The 13,822-nt window shown below is 37.4% G+C and overlaps 1 protein-coding gene across 2 annotated transcripts in view; it reads left to right on the top strand.

Annotated features, from left to right (window-relative positions):
• The window catches only part of SPOPL (speckle type BTB/POZ protein like), a 34,846-nt gene extending 21,901 nt beyond the window's left edge, over positions 1–12,945 (top strand). The window contains exons 6-12 of one of the 2 annotated variants that reach the window (XR_010473967.1): positions 3,419–3,596; positions 3,691–3,746; positions 5,369–5,491; positions 6,533–6,675; positions 6,758–6,811; positions 7,015–7,087; positions 8,749–8,887. Coding sequence is in view for 1 of the 2 variants with exons in the window: in XM_065070326.1 (XP_064926398.1) it covers positions 3,419–3,596; positions 3,691–3,746; positions 5,369–5,491; positions 6,533–6,675; positions 6,758–6,811; positions 8,749–8,893 (699 nt within the window). In the remaining variant the exon portion in view is untranslated. Of the gene's footprint in view, positions 1–3,418; positions 3,597–3,690; positions 3,747–5,368; positions 5,492–6,532; positions 6,676–6,757; positions 6,812–7,014; positions 7,088–8,748 lie in introns of both variants that reach the window. The other variant, XM_065070326.1, reaches the window with a different exon arrangement.
• The last annotated feature ends 877 nt before the right edge of the window (positions 12,946–13,822 follow it).

Here is a 13,822-nt window from a genome sequence, read left to right as displayed (position 1 = left end):
TGGGTCACTTTTACAATATCAGTTATGTTGGTAACCTAAAGTGTCCTGTTAAAATTCAGTAAAATGCTTAGTGTTAAAAACTGAAACTGGAGAAAGTTGCAGTGTAATACAACATATGTTAAATATACATTGGCCGGTTATCTTTCCTGCCATAAAGTGATTAGTGGCTTAGGGGGATGATAGATGCTCTAAGTGCTAATAAGTTTGCTTTGATCTGTGTATTTACAGGAAATGTGTAAAATTGTCTTGGCAAGATTACTATTTAATTATATGTCATTATGCTGTGTAGGAAGAATAATTGAAATGTGGCCCCTGAGACTAGATACTGCAAATATAGTGCATCTTATTTTCACTTAGACAAGTTAAATTAGCTGCATGATAAATTTGTTATGAATACAATTATTTGGGTGATAAAAGCAGATGCAACAAGTGGTTTATGGTTCTGTAAAGATACTTCTGAGTATTTTCTCATTTTAAGTCTCGTGGTAATGAATACTTTGATGTGAATGAACGGCTCTCAGAAATAGCATTTGGTTTTGGAAATAGGTCACTATGTAATTCTAGAAAAAAAGTTTGGTTTAAAAAAATAAACTAAACAAATACTGAATTTTCCAGAGAGAAATATTGTTATTTAAATTTTGATGCGGTAAATGTAACTGTGTTTCCCTACGAAAATTCTTGATGTTTTAATGTGAGTGGCTGTGCGAAGTGTTTGACCTACTCTGATTACAAATGCTGAGGAAAGTACATTAGTTGTGTGCAGTGAGCATGTTAAAGCAGCTCCTGGCTTGTTTCAGGCAAAAGAAAAAAGGAAAACCAAATATCTTTAAAATCTGTGTGTTTTTCTAGCTCTTCAGCTGTCATTAGAATTGACAGGTGGTGTTTGAAGAACTTGTTTCCATAGACAATCTTAAGTTTTTGTCCTTTTAATACTTAACTGTAATTTCCAATTTCTGTATTCGTATTCTACTTGTATCCTAGTTGGAACACTGACTGCTTAAAGCTAAACTGCACTTGATTTGGTCAAACTTAGAGACATAGCAGGTGTTCAGTAAAGGTCGTTGAGTACCAACGGTGCTGGTTGGCTCTTTTCTGCCTGTTGGGTTGCAGGGTCATTATTTCGCTTTCCTTGGCAACAAAGATGTTCCTCTTTTGTGGCCGAATGTTTTTAAGGTCAGTTGGGGATATGTCTTTGGGTTGGAAACAGAAGGGTTGTTAGGATAAATACTTTGCAAAGTCTGTTGTTGCCACTAGCGAGTGACGTATTGATTAAATACAACTTCTTATTTTATTTTTTTAAGCAAACTCATCTGTTTCACCCAGTTCTCACTTTCTATATATTCTGAAATTACTGAAGCCTTGTATTTTAATTTGCTAATAGAACAGTAAATCCTCTGTGGTGGTGTTTTTCCTAGTGAGGGCTTTCACAGATCTCTTACCCTGGCCTGCTCTGTCAACCTAAGCTAGGTATTACTTATGTCATCTTTAGTATTAGATCACCATGGATTCAAACCCAAGAAAATTATACACATTATCAGTGTTAACTGTCATCACACACACAACCTGTTCGTGTCCCAGTTTATACTTTTTTGATCTAAAGAAATCTAAAAATCATTTTTTTTTTAAAAAAAAAAAAAAAGCACTTTATTTTAAGCATACCATCTGGACAAACAAGATGAAGTATTCAACCTTTGTAAATGTTTGTATTCAGGTTCTTTAAAAGTCATTATAACCTACAGATAATACCAGGCCATTCAGAAGATGTATGAGACTTGAATTAAGATTTTGCTTGGGTTATATCTTTAAAAGGATGGCTCATAACAAATTATGTTGCACAGCTATCATTATTAGAAACCATTCTAAAATAGAAGCTTGGAACATCAGAGGTCAGTTTAAGGACACATAAAGAACGTGTAGGTGACTTTCCTAGTCACTGTCTGCAGCAAATGGGAGGATGCGGTACGGACAACTCGAATCATGAACTTTGAGTTAAGCTCTGGAGAAGCAGAACTCTCCTTTGGCAACAGAAGACTAGCTTTGTTAAGCTAAAACTCCATTTGTGTGTATCTCCTGAAATCACTCTGTGTGTATGAAAACTGTGAAATAGAGTATACAATAGCTCTATACGTCTTTCTGTGTTATAAATGTGAAGTCTTACTGTGCAAGTGGAATTTCACAGTGGTTTGGAGTATTTTTTTTCCATTTAAAAGGTGGAAGAACATAGAGGAATTTCTTATAATCACAAGGGGGTATGGGATGAAACAGGGAATTAGGCAATGATTGAAATCCCCAAGCTGCTGGCTTAATTGGATCATCCTCCTCTTCTGCTCTGGAGTTTGGTTTGCAGTACTCTTGACTTTCTGTGAAGCTTAGCTGTGCTATTTTTGCTTTATGCCAGGTTTATTCCAGATGCTGAGCCTCTAGAAATCAAACAGAGCACTGATCTTAACAGTATCAACATTTTTTCTTAATATATAATCCTAATTTTCTGTACTTGAGAGATTCAGCAATCAAGATCTTGTAGTATGGCTTCTGTTTGCCCAACATAACAATTAAAAGGACTCGGTGTGTACAGATACCTGAAAAAAGCAAGTAAGAATGCTATTGTCCTGTTTACTACTTATGTGAAAGACTTAAACATGGGGAATAATGGCAATATAATCACTTCAGATGCACATATTTCACAGTTTTCTTAACTAGTTCTGTACAGAAATTGCCCCTATAAGTGTGCATTTCATTGTTGAACGAACTTACTACATCTTATGTTTCAGTGACTTACATTTATAAAATAATGTCTTTTAATATTGTTTGGAAGACAATTGCTTGTGATTCCTGCATCAGCCGGACACATTAAAATGAAACAACGAAGGGGCTGTGTTACTTGCACTTAGTTTGCATTATCACATTTCAGGTTAAGTATGAAATACTGTAATTAGGAATATCATACTATTCAGAATGTCTATGCATTATTCTTATGAAACTTTTCTATGACCTTGTGATGCTGATGATCTGTTTAGAATTTTATTGTATATATTTTATTTAAATGTGTGAAGAGTGTTGAACTGTTAATTTATCTCTGACATACCATTCATATTTTTTATCTCCCTGATATCCCAAGAACCTTATCTGTCCTTGACTTCTGTGGTATTTCTACCAGGTGGCATGTGGTATTGTGTTCTTTCTTTTTGTTTTGGTTGGCTAAATACACAACGTTAGAACCTTTTAAGTAAAACCCAATTTATTTTATGTGACTTAAAAGTAAGCTGTAAAGCATTAGTTTATGGTTCCAGCCTAATGCCAGAAGCACCACTGGTTTTGCTTTTTAACTGCTGAACTTCTAGCAATAGGAACCAGAATTTAGTTATATTTAGCATTCAGTAATGAAGGAGTTGTCTTGCTGTGATTTTTTTTCTGTTAGGTAAGCGTGGTCCAAGACTCTGTAAATATATCAGGACAGTCTAATACAAACACTTTGAAGGTACCCGAATGTCGACTAGCAGAAGATTTAGGGAATCTCTGGGAAACAACAAGATTTACAGATTGCAGTTTTTATGTAGGAGGACAAGAATTCAAAGCTCATAAATCTGTCCTTGCAGGTACTTTCTACTTTTGTATTGCTATTATTCTGTAATTAAAACTGCTAAAAGTTTAAAATCAGGTTATATTTAATATTTACTTTTCTTGCTGTAGCACGATCTCCAGTTTTTAATGCAATGTTTGAACATGAAATGGAGGAAAGCAAAAAGGTAAGCCTTACTGAAAACTTCACATGTATATATTTGTGCAAAAAGGGAAAAGTCACAGAAAACTTGGAGTATTGCAGATTGAGGACAAGTGCTGTGTGCTGCTGTGTGAGTCTCCCGAACGCCTCCCCAGTGAATGCTGCAGGAGTTTCTTGGTGTAGAAAGAGCGGATAGGGCTGACTGTGGAGAGGTGTTGGAAGATTTGTTCTTTCTTTTTGGTTTTGTTTTTTAACATTAGCTACTGATGTGACCTGTTAACGCTGCCCCTTTTTGCTTTAATTTATACCTTCGCATAAGCCTATTGACTTGACTAAGGTTTTGCTGTAGTGTGTTAAAATGTTTTATATGGTAGCTAGGACACAAAGAAACAACAGCTGAATTATGACTCCAACGAAGGCCTGAGGCAGTGAGGCACCCTTTTCAGTCACAGTTTCTGCAGGCACTTGACCTGTGTAAGTGTTTTGGATGGATAGTTAGTTAATCAGCACAGAGAGCTGCTTCTGCTTTTGTACACTTGCTGTCACCCACAGCAAGGAGTTGTTTGTGTCTTTCATGAAGAAGAATTATCTAAAACGGGTTGGCTATAGGCAGAATCCATGAAAAGGCAAGGTCAGCTCACTAAAGGGTTGTAATAAATGATCATCACCTGGTCTTGGAGGCTGCAATGATGCTGCTTGTGTGAATAAATAGATGAATTCAGATGAATGTGGTGCTGTAGTACCACTGAGTTTCAGAAACGTGGCATTTTTCTTCCTTCACTTCTGCAATCTAGAACATTTCACAGGTAGAATTGGAATATTGGAAGCATTTTATTGGGATTTTTGGACTTGAACCCAGACATGTCCAAATTTCAGTAATTTGCCATGTCGGATGCCTTCGCCTTCATGTTCGCAATAAATCTCCAGTGCTCCCCTACTCCTAAATTCTGTATCTGCTTCAGTGGATAGGAAACTAGAACATGTACACCTTGTGCTGATAGCCTGTGATTTTTGTACCCCATTCAAAAGTTAGGTGCTTTCGTCTGCATCTTTGCCGTAATTTCCTACTTCATTATTTGTTTCTAGGGAATACTATTAGGGGATGGGGTCAAGCATGCAATACCACAGTTTTGTTGGGACAGTCTTCAGCTGTGTCATGTCAGTTAAATGTGCTGCTTTGTTTGCTTTTTGGGTTATGAGATCCAGATGTAGGCCGTGTTGACTTGGTTTAAGTTGCTCAATAAATGGCTTTATTCTATCTGTTGCTCTGGCTTCTGGTATTCCAAGCACATCACTGTGGGGCTGGAAACTCAGCAGCACTTTTACATATTCCCGAAACTGTGCCTTGATTTGTGTGTGTTCAGCTTGTGCAGTGGAGTCCAGAGTTAAACATTTCTAGAAAAAAGTTGCAATTACTTTTTATTCCTTAAGCTTTTCCAGCTGTTTTTACCTGACTTCAAGAGCTACTGATTTTTGATTACTTTCTGCTTAATTTTGTTGATTGCTAACTTAACTTTGTAAGGATTCTGTATGATGGATGGCAAATGAAAACTTGGAGCGTGCATGCATGCAGATGATATTTGATATGTGCACTTTAAAGTTGTACCTGAATTCCAGAGGCTTTTATTGATTCTTCTTCTTTACCAGAATCGTGTAGAAATAAATGATGTAGACCCTGAAGTTTTTAAAGAAATGATGAGATTCATTTACACAGGAAAAGCACCAAACCTTGAAAAAATGGCTGACAATTTGTTGGCAGCTGCAGACAAAGTAAGTAATTGACTCCTGAGATTTAAAACCTGGTATTTGCTTGTGGAATGTTATTCTAAATACCTACATATATATTTTCAGATTGATAGCTATGTATTTTTTTTTTAATGTGAGAAACAGATTTCATCAGAAATTATGGAAAATGAGAGGGAATAGGCTTTTTTTTTTAGCAGTAGAAGGTTGATAAATCTTTCTTGACCAGAAGTGTTTCAGATATTAATTGTATTTACTATCCACACTTTTTAGAAATTGGGGGCCATTAATGTGATTTGGAAAATTGGCCTTGAATAAAATGTATCCTAGATTTTTGTATTCTTGACAAGGGTTTATACAAGTGTTTGAATTAACCGTTCTCCCTAAAGTACTGCTGCTTCAGAACTTTCATCTTTTTCCCTCAAACTTAATAGTGCTAATCATTCATCTCTTCTGTATTGGGAATCTTGTGTTCTCTTTAATTTGCACTCTGCAATACTTTTTCTACTATGATTTTTGAGATGAGGGGACTTAGCGCAGCAATTAAGGTGAGATTATTCCCTTTGTTATAATACAGTTTTCTATCTTTTTAAAAACCTGACCCAATACCTTGTTTTCTTGTCACTGCTTTACGGCTTGAGTTGAAATTTCAGTTTGCTGTCCTCAGAGGACACACAGTTGTCTTTCCCTGAGGAAAGACGTGAGTAGAAATGAGTAGATTAGAATCCAGAAAATACTCACTTTAATGTGTGTACTTTGAAACTTTTTCACTCTCAGCTGAGAACGTGGCAATTTCTTAAACTACCTTTGCAGTTTTTTTGTTGTTCTAATAAACGTTCTCTCAGTAAAGCATTTGATCAGTTTGTGTCAACCCTAATGTACGTCTCACCATTTGAGGAGTCTTTAGTGCAGCGTATTGAATTTCGAATTACCTGTTTGGAAGCGGTTTGATCTTAAGTTTAAGAGGCACCAAACGTTTTCATGACTGGAACTGTCTTAAAAGCTGTAGAGATAATGGTAGAAAGAATGAGTTTGAAGAATGATTAGTGTAGTTTTTTCTTTTATCAGTATGCACTGGAACGGCTGAAGGTCATGTGTGAGGAAGCACTCTGTAGTAACCTCTCGGTAGAAAATGTTGCTGACATTCTTATCCTCGCAGATTTGCACAGCGCTGAACAGTTAAAAGCACAAGCAATAGACTTTATTAACAGGCAAGTAATATTTATGAGATTCTAAATATCCGTATTTCTGCTTTGTGTACTTTTTCAATATTAGCACGCTTCTCTCTTGCAGGTGCAGTGTTCTTAGACAACTTGGGTGTAAAGATGGGAAAAACTGGAATAGCAAGTAAGTTTCCCTGCCTCACACTGTTCTGTACAAACAACTGCTAAATAGACTGCAGATCATTGCCAGTCACTCACTGTAAGTAAAGCAGGATTCGGGAGATGCTACCCCAGTTATGGCTGTGACTTTCCCTTTAGATGAGTTAACTTTAACTGGAGGCCACAGTGCCAGATCCTAACAAAAACTGGTTTTTCTTCCTCTCCCAGGGACATATCAGTGCTGTGAGATGGTGGCAGCAGCCACCACAAGAGAAAGGAAACCGTTCTCTTGACTAACCAGGTTTGTCTTGGAGGAGTGGCAACCCCACTGTGTTTTCAAGACTTGCTTAGGTCAATCTGAGCCTGCGGTATTTCCAAAGAAATGAGGGCAGTTGTTGCTCTTGCCTTCGGCAAAATGTTTGTGCACCTTCCCACATGCCGGCACTTGAGGCCACGCAGCTGGTCAGTCAGGTCCCTCCGATCCGGCTGGCTCTGGCTCTGGGAGCGTTTGTGCCGACGGTGGAAATAGGTGGCTCAGGCTGTAGGACTGATTGCAGCATACGCTCACAACAGCTCAAGCGAATCATGGAATAGAAGACAGCTTCAGAATAACCAGTTGTAGGTGGAAATGGTAAAAGGATGGCAAAGCACTTATTTTTTACCACCAGAATCTCCAGAGAAGTCAAAAGCTGTGTTGTACCAGTTACTTTAAAACTAGTGTGTCTCCTTTTTTAAAAGTCTTTAAAAGTCTTCACAGGCCTAATGGTTGAGCATGATGTGGAAAAGGATGGTAGGAGGGAAATAGTAAAATACTAGTAGAAAAACTAATAAAGATAAGTCAGAATACATAACAATATAAACTAGTTGATGTGTTCCTTCTCAAGTGATTTGGAACTTACTGAACTGACTTCTGTCTTGGATAATTGCTAGTGAAGATGCTGGTCATCTTTGCTACAGCTAAAGTATCTACAATAAATCAGAGAAATAATATGAGAGAGCCAGGCTTAACTTACTGCCGCTGGGCACCAGGGAGTCTGACCTTTGATATTGTTTCTCACGGCACTTACCTTTACTGATTTGCAGCAGAAGATTAAAGGCTTGCATTAGAAATCTGCAAAAGGTTTTTTAGAGATTGTGTAGTGTAGAGGTCAGGTACTAACTTCATGCTTGACAATGTTCTTGAAACAGTAGGAGAGTGCTCATGAAAGGCTTTTGAAAATGCAGGGCAATGGAAAATTGGGATTGATGCATTAAGCTGTTGGTTCCAAATTACAGGTTTATCCTGTATCAATGTGGCATGCATCCCCTACCAGTGTAATATTCTTCATATGCAGAGTGAATTTTATGCTTTATTCCCTATTTTTTCACAAAAAAAAAGTAAATGTATACTTTGAGTAGATGCATTGTTTTTAATCTCTTGGCTGTCAATGCGATACTTGCTGAAATCTGTTATTGCTGAATTTGGTCTTGTACTGAAGAAAGTGGATATTCTTCAGTATGCTCCACTGGTATTCAGACTGCAAGCTCCCAATGAAGGGCTCTGCAGTCAGCCAGCTAATCTGTCTTCATGGCTTGTTCTAGTGGAGGAACTCCCATCATTTTTGCTGCAGTTTCATCTGATTCATCGTGTCATCCTTCTCTCTCCCCAAACTGGGCATGCCCTTCCATGTAATGAGATTATCATGTCTTCCCTTGCTTTTCTTCTCTATACGAGACCTCATTTTCTTGCTAGTACTGGGTAGAGCAGAATAAGTACCTGATGTCCCATGTGATTATATTAGTATACTCACATTGCAATCTGCTACTTCTTTCCAATGGCATCCTTACTGGCATTCGTAGTCAGATAATGCTCAGCTGCTCTTCTGCAGTAGTTCTGCCTTGCCTGCTCTTCTCTGCTGTGCATTTGTGCATTTGGTTTGTAAAACAATTGTGTGTGACTGTTGTTAATGCTTCTGTTTTCAGCCAAGCGGCAGACATAATGGAGACGGCAGGCTGGAAGTCCATGATCCACTCCCACCCTCACTTAGTAGCAGAGGCCTTTCGCGCACTAGCGTCTGCACAGTGTCCACAGTTTGGCATTCCACGCAAACGGCTAAAACAGTCATGAAATCTTCCATGAACTTTAGAGAAATTGAATTGACTCTACTCCTCCATGTCCAGAGGTGTTTTCACAAACCATAACGAGAGTTTTTGTTACCCTTGTCCGCAGAACAGAAGCTGAAAAGGCTATTGTTTGCTTTTCAGATGGATAATTTATGGTTTAATCCTCAGCTTTAAATTAGACTGATTACTCTAATTCACTGAAAGGCCTTAAATTATCTTCAATGACTCTCTAGTCCATATAGTCTAATGTATCTTGATTTTTTTAATTATTATTTTTTAATGTGCCTTGTCTTTTTGACTAGGCTCTGCAGGATTGCACTAGCTCCATAATGCAGTAAAGCTGATAACTGAAGATTAATTTTTGAAAGGGATCTTCCATTATTTTCAGAAGAGAAGAAAATGTTTATAGTTCGGTCCTGTGCTAACTGGAAGGTTTTAACTAGCCTCTCATTTAAAGCGCTTGAACCAGAGGCACATAATGTACCCCAGACAAGCGCTACATATAGGGAGAGCCTGTTTACCTTCAGCGAATGCCTGCAGGCTATTTATGGCAATATACTGCTTTGAACATAATTTATTTTTCATTGTGGGGGCAAATATGCAATGGTTTGGCCCAAAAATGTATTTTCATTACAGTTTGTAATGCTTATTGTGTGTGTGTCAAAGCTGTCCAAATGGTGAAAAGAAACACAGAATAAACCTCTTGCTTGTGTTTCTTTACGGTCCATCATTAGTTTACATTTAATGCAGAACTGAACGAGAAGTGATGAGTTCAATGTGAAAACAGAATAGTATTGTGTATGAAAAAATAGATCCCACATGTATGGTTACATAGAAAAGTAAAGGATGCATAGAATGACCAAATGTAAATTGAAGAAATGGGCCAAATGGATTCTGAATATGCACTTTTAATGTGTAACTTTTGTATGTTGTGTGGTACATATATATTTTGCTTTTGATGAATTAATGAGGTACAGGTAATTGTGGCTTAACTTTTTAGATACGTTTTAAGATGCCCACAGCCACATGGGATTTAGTTTTGTTAGAAAAGAAAGGCATGTCTTTTTAAGACTCAATCGAAGGTGGCGATTGCAGCTTTCATATTTAAGTAACAGAATATTTTCGCGTATTTGAAAGAGGCATGTGAATGGTAAAACTTTGAAGGGGTTTTTTCCATCTTGACGTTATGTGCACAGCTTCCATTAGCACCTAAGGAGGTTATGTTCACATGAGGAGGAGTATTTCCCTGAAATGTCAGATGGTATTTGCAAGCAGAGACTTGCTCAGTCTTGCATTTCAGTTATTGTGCTAGCATTGTGGATGGGATTGAAATTCTGCATAATGTGAAAAGGATGAAACATTTGTCAACTGCTTGTCATGGGCCAGTTCTTTATTCTGTGAACTTTAGCTTTAATACCAACATCCTCAGTGTTCGATAGCTGTGTTTACAATGGGGAGGAAAAGTCCGCCATAGTGCACACTCTAAATGTTTCCTGGGTTATTGCATTGAGTTTACTGTAATAGTGAGAATATGCTATATTTCTTTTTGGGGAAGACTTGGGTTTAGCAGTGGGAATGGGAGGAGATCTCACCTAACTTATAAAAGTATTTGCATAAGGATTTTAGTTTGCCCATTACAGAGGAAGAATTTCAGATTGTTTACTATCCTAAAACTTATCTCCATCCTCATTTCATCAAGATTCGTCTGAATTGCTCCGAATGAAATTTTTAGAGGAAAGAGTATATAGTTTTATATTTGACAACTAGTAAACCATTAGCAAAGGTAAATTGGGAAGAATGCCTGGTCCAGTTTTGAAGAATACAATAACCTCTAAACATGCATTTTCTTCTTCTAACTAAATCTTTATGATGGATAAAGTGTAAAATCAGAAAATTTAGTAGTACGTAAGGCATCAAATTATATATTTACAGAGATTTATCCTTTTATCAGTTTTTAAATATTTATCTAAAATAAGGTCTCGTAAGCATTCTTCACGATAAGATGTAAAGGTAATTGTTCCCTCCAAAATAGTGATGTTTTTGCTGCACTGTGTAATGCATTAGGACTATATATCCTCATATTCATCACTGGTAAAACTTGCAGCTCTAACATACAAAGTGACTTGAATATTTAATGCTGTAATGATTGTCCAGTTCAGCTTGTTCTAAAGTAACATACAGTAATCTAATGGAACACTTAAGGACTTTTATGAAGACTTTTTTTTACAAGCTTAATAGCACACTTTGTACCAAAAAATGTCAGACACTGTGCTGTAATATTATCTACATCATAAAGTGTCCACTTTTCAAGCCAGACAGTGTATACCATACATTACACTAACAGGAAGGAAAAAAAAAATAAGGAACACGATAATTGATCTGTTTAGATTTGATTTTATTTATTATGTATGTTTCCAGGTTTTGTCAGCTCTTAAGAAAAAGGTAAAACAGTTGCTGTATTCTTGAGTGCACTAATTATTCACCTCTTCTATTCTTTAATTGCCCACACGCAGTGTTCTCAGTGGTAATTACAGCCTTCTCCTTGGGATTCAGTAGCTTGTTTTTCCTCCCCACATCTCAAGAGCTTGCCCTTTGAAACCTCAGTTGTCAGTTCTAAGTGCAGCAGATATGAAGCTATCTGATACAACGGACAGTTTTTTCAGGCTGAAGTCGTAGGGGTTTGTTTTTCTTAGTTTTATATACAGATTAAGAGTATAATGTATGAAGGTGCCACGTTTTGGCTTGCCAACACTACTCCCGCAGATCCGTGTGAACCATCGCTTCCATACTCTTCTGGGGAGAACCTGCATGTGTCCTGTGTGTGCGTGTGTGTATGACTGTGCGGTGTTTTTTGTCAAGAATGACTTTCTAAATATAAGGACTCAATTTGCTGTTAAAATGCTATTATGTATTTTTTTGTTTTCCATTTGAACCTCTCCTAAGGAGATGCTTTAGGTGGAAGATGCTTCAATAAATAATCCTTATTTCTTAGTCCATTTACTGCATGCAGAAGTATGAACACATTGTGCCTTTTTTTAGGAAACTGTTGTGATGAAGGAGAGATTTAACGGCATAAAAGGTCTTTTTGCAAGGTGTTTTTAAAGGTGAAGGAGAACGGTATTTGATACGCGGTTAAGGTGGAGAAGTTACAAATTACTCATTTGAGCTCTGTTGCATGTTGATTCTTGCTTCCTAAATTCAGTTTCACCGAGGTAGAAACAACACACAAAAAGTGCAGTATTACAGATACAAGTTAAGTAACGGTATATTTTTGTGAAAATGTGAAAATATTTGCTGTTACAAGGTAAGTGTATGTCAAAATGTGATAACCGTGGACACAAAGTTAGTTTTACAAGTTATTCTAGTTCTGATGTTTTTCTAAACATGGAGTATTTAGAACGAAATTCACCTTTGCACAGAAGGTCAGTAGGAGACCTACATGGACATGATGATCCTTCTAAACCCTCATGGAAAGGTTTCTCCCTTGGGAGAATAAACCGACGTGCAGTGTTTGAAACTGTGTTTCATAAAAGACGGTGAATTGCAATGGTGAAGTATTGCTACCTGCAATATCATTGAATTTTACAGTTGGTTAAAATTCCTAAGCTTAACTGATTTATTTTTTTGTAATTGACAAATGGAATGTTAACTGTCCTCTGTGTGTGGTGTTGATGCATATTTAGTGCAGAGCTTAGCTAGCAAGACACTGACTTAGTCTCATGACTTGGCTTCTGCTTACAGTAAATGGACTATGTTTGTAAAGGGAATTCACTATTTCAAGTGTTTTGCAAGGAACTTCACTGTATTTGTAACCTGGTTTTTGAAGGCTTAAGATCAATGAGTCCTATTTTAGAAATTAAACCAGTGAAATGACTTAGACCTGTTTTGGGGTGGAAATGATTAAGAGAATTCAGATATGTAAACAGTTGTATCAAACCATCCAGCCTTTTTTTATCAGCTGATGTTAATGGTGAAATACTTTTTGTACCTTGTTGCTGAAAATATTTTTTGCGTTTCAGCACATCAAGTTACAATAAAGTTGTTACTTATACAGAATGTGTGACTGGTATTTGTCTTTATTCCCTTATACGTTCACAGCGGCTCCCTTTGCCTTTGCTTCTCTCCTTTGGGAATGGTGTTTTACCAGCACTGCCAGTCAGTCCAGTGTAACATGTACTGCTGTCCACTAAAACCTTTTTGGGGAGGATCACATTGCAGTCTTGCTCTGATCTCCATTTAGTCATTTTTCCATTTTGACACTTGCTCAGAGCTCTGAACGGCTTATAATTGCTGGAGAAAAACTGCGTTTACACAGGTTCCAGCAGAACCGAGATTCGGTGGGAAGAAGGGTTTGTCCTGGGGTTATGAAGGTGGGTTTCTTGGCTTCCAAAAGATTGCGTTTATTTTTCCACCTACCATCAAAAACTGTCATTTGTCCTGCCAAGGAGTGTAAGCTTATAATGACCATATGCAACAGGAATTGCTTGTGTTTGTTACAGAAGTGCTATGCAGGAATAATCTCTATGGGGAGTTCATGGGGTTTAATATGTTTATAGGCATTTTGTTGGTATGCTGCTCTGTGAGCGGACTTTGGACGGACCGAACTGCGGACAAGGATGTCAAGGTAAGTTACTTTATAATAAGTGACACAGGTCATTTGAATAAACACAATTATAATATCTGTCTTGTGTTATCTAGGATACGGCGCGAATGTGTCAGAGTTGTCCATTGCAGTTCTTGGGTGACAAATAAGGATACAGATGTGTCATCACAGGGCTGCCCTGCTGTCTCAGCGTAGCACATCGCTGGTTTGGCTGTAGGTACATGCCAAGTTCTCTGTGTTTTCTTTAAAAAATACATCCCTTAAGTTACCCTGCAGCGATTCAGCTTAAAGTTCTTTGTGAGGCTTATATCAGCAATGGCAGAACTTACA

This window comes from Columba livia, chromosome 7, assembly GCF_036013475.1.
Source record: "Columba livia isolate bColLiv1 breed racing homer chromosome 7, bColLiv1.pat.W.v2, whole genome shotgun sequence".
In the NCBI taxonomy this organism is placed as follows: Eukaryota; Metazoa; Chordata; class Aves; order Columbiformes; family Columbidae; genus Columba; species Columba livia.
Note: the sequence above shows the minus strand (reverse complement) of the source record. Positions and strands in the feature narration are given on the sequence as shown.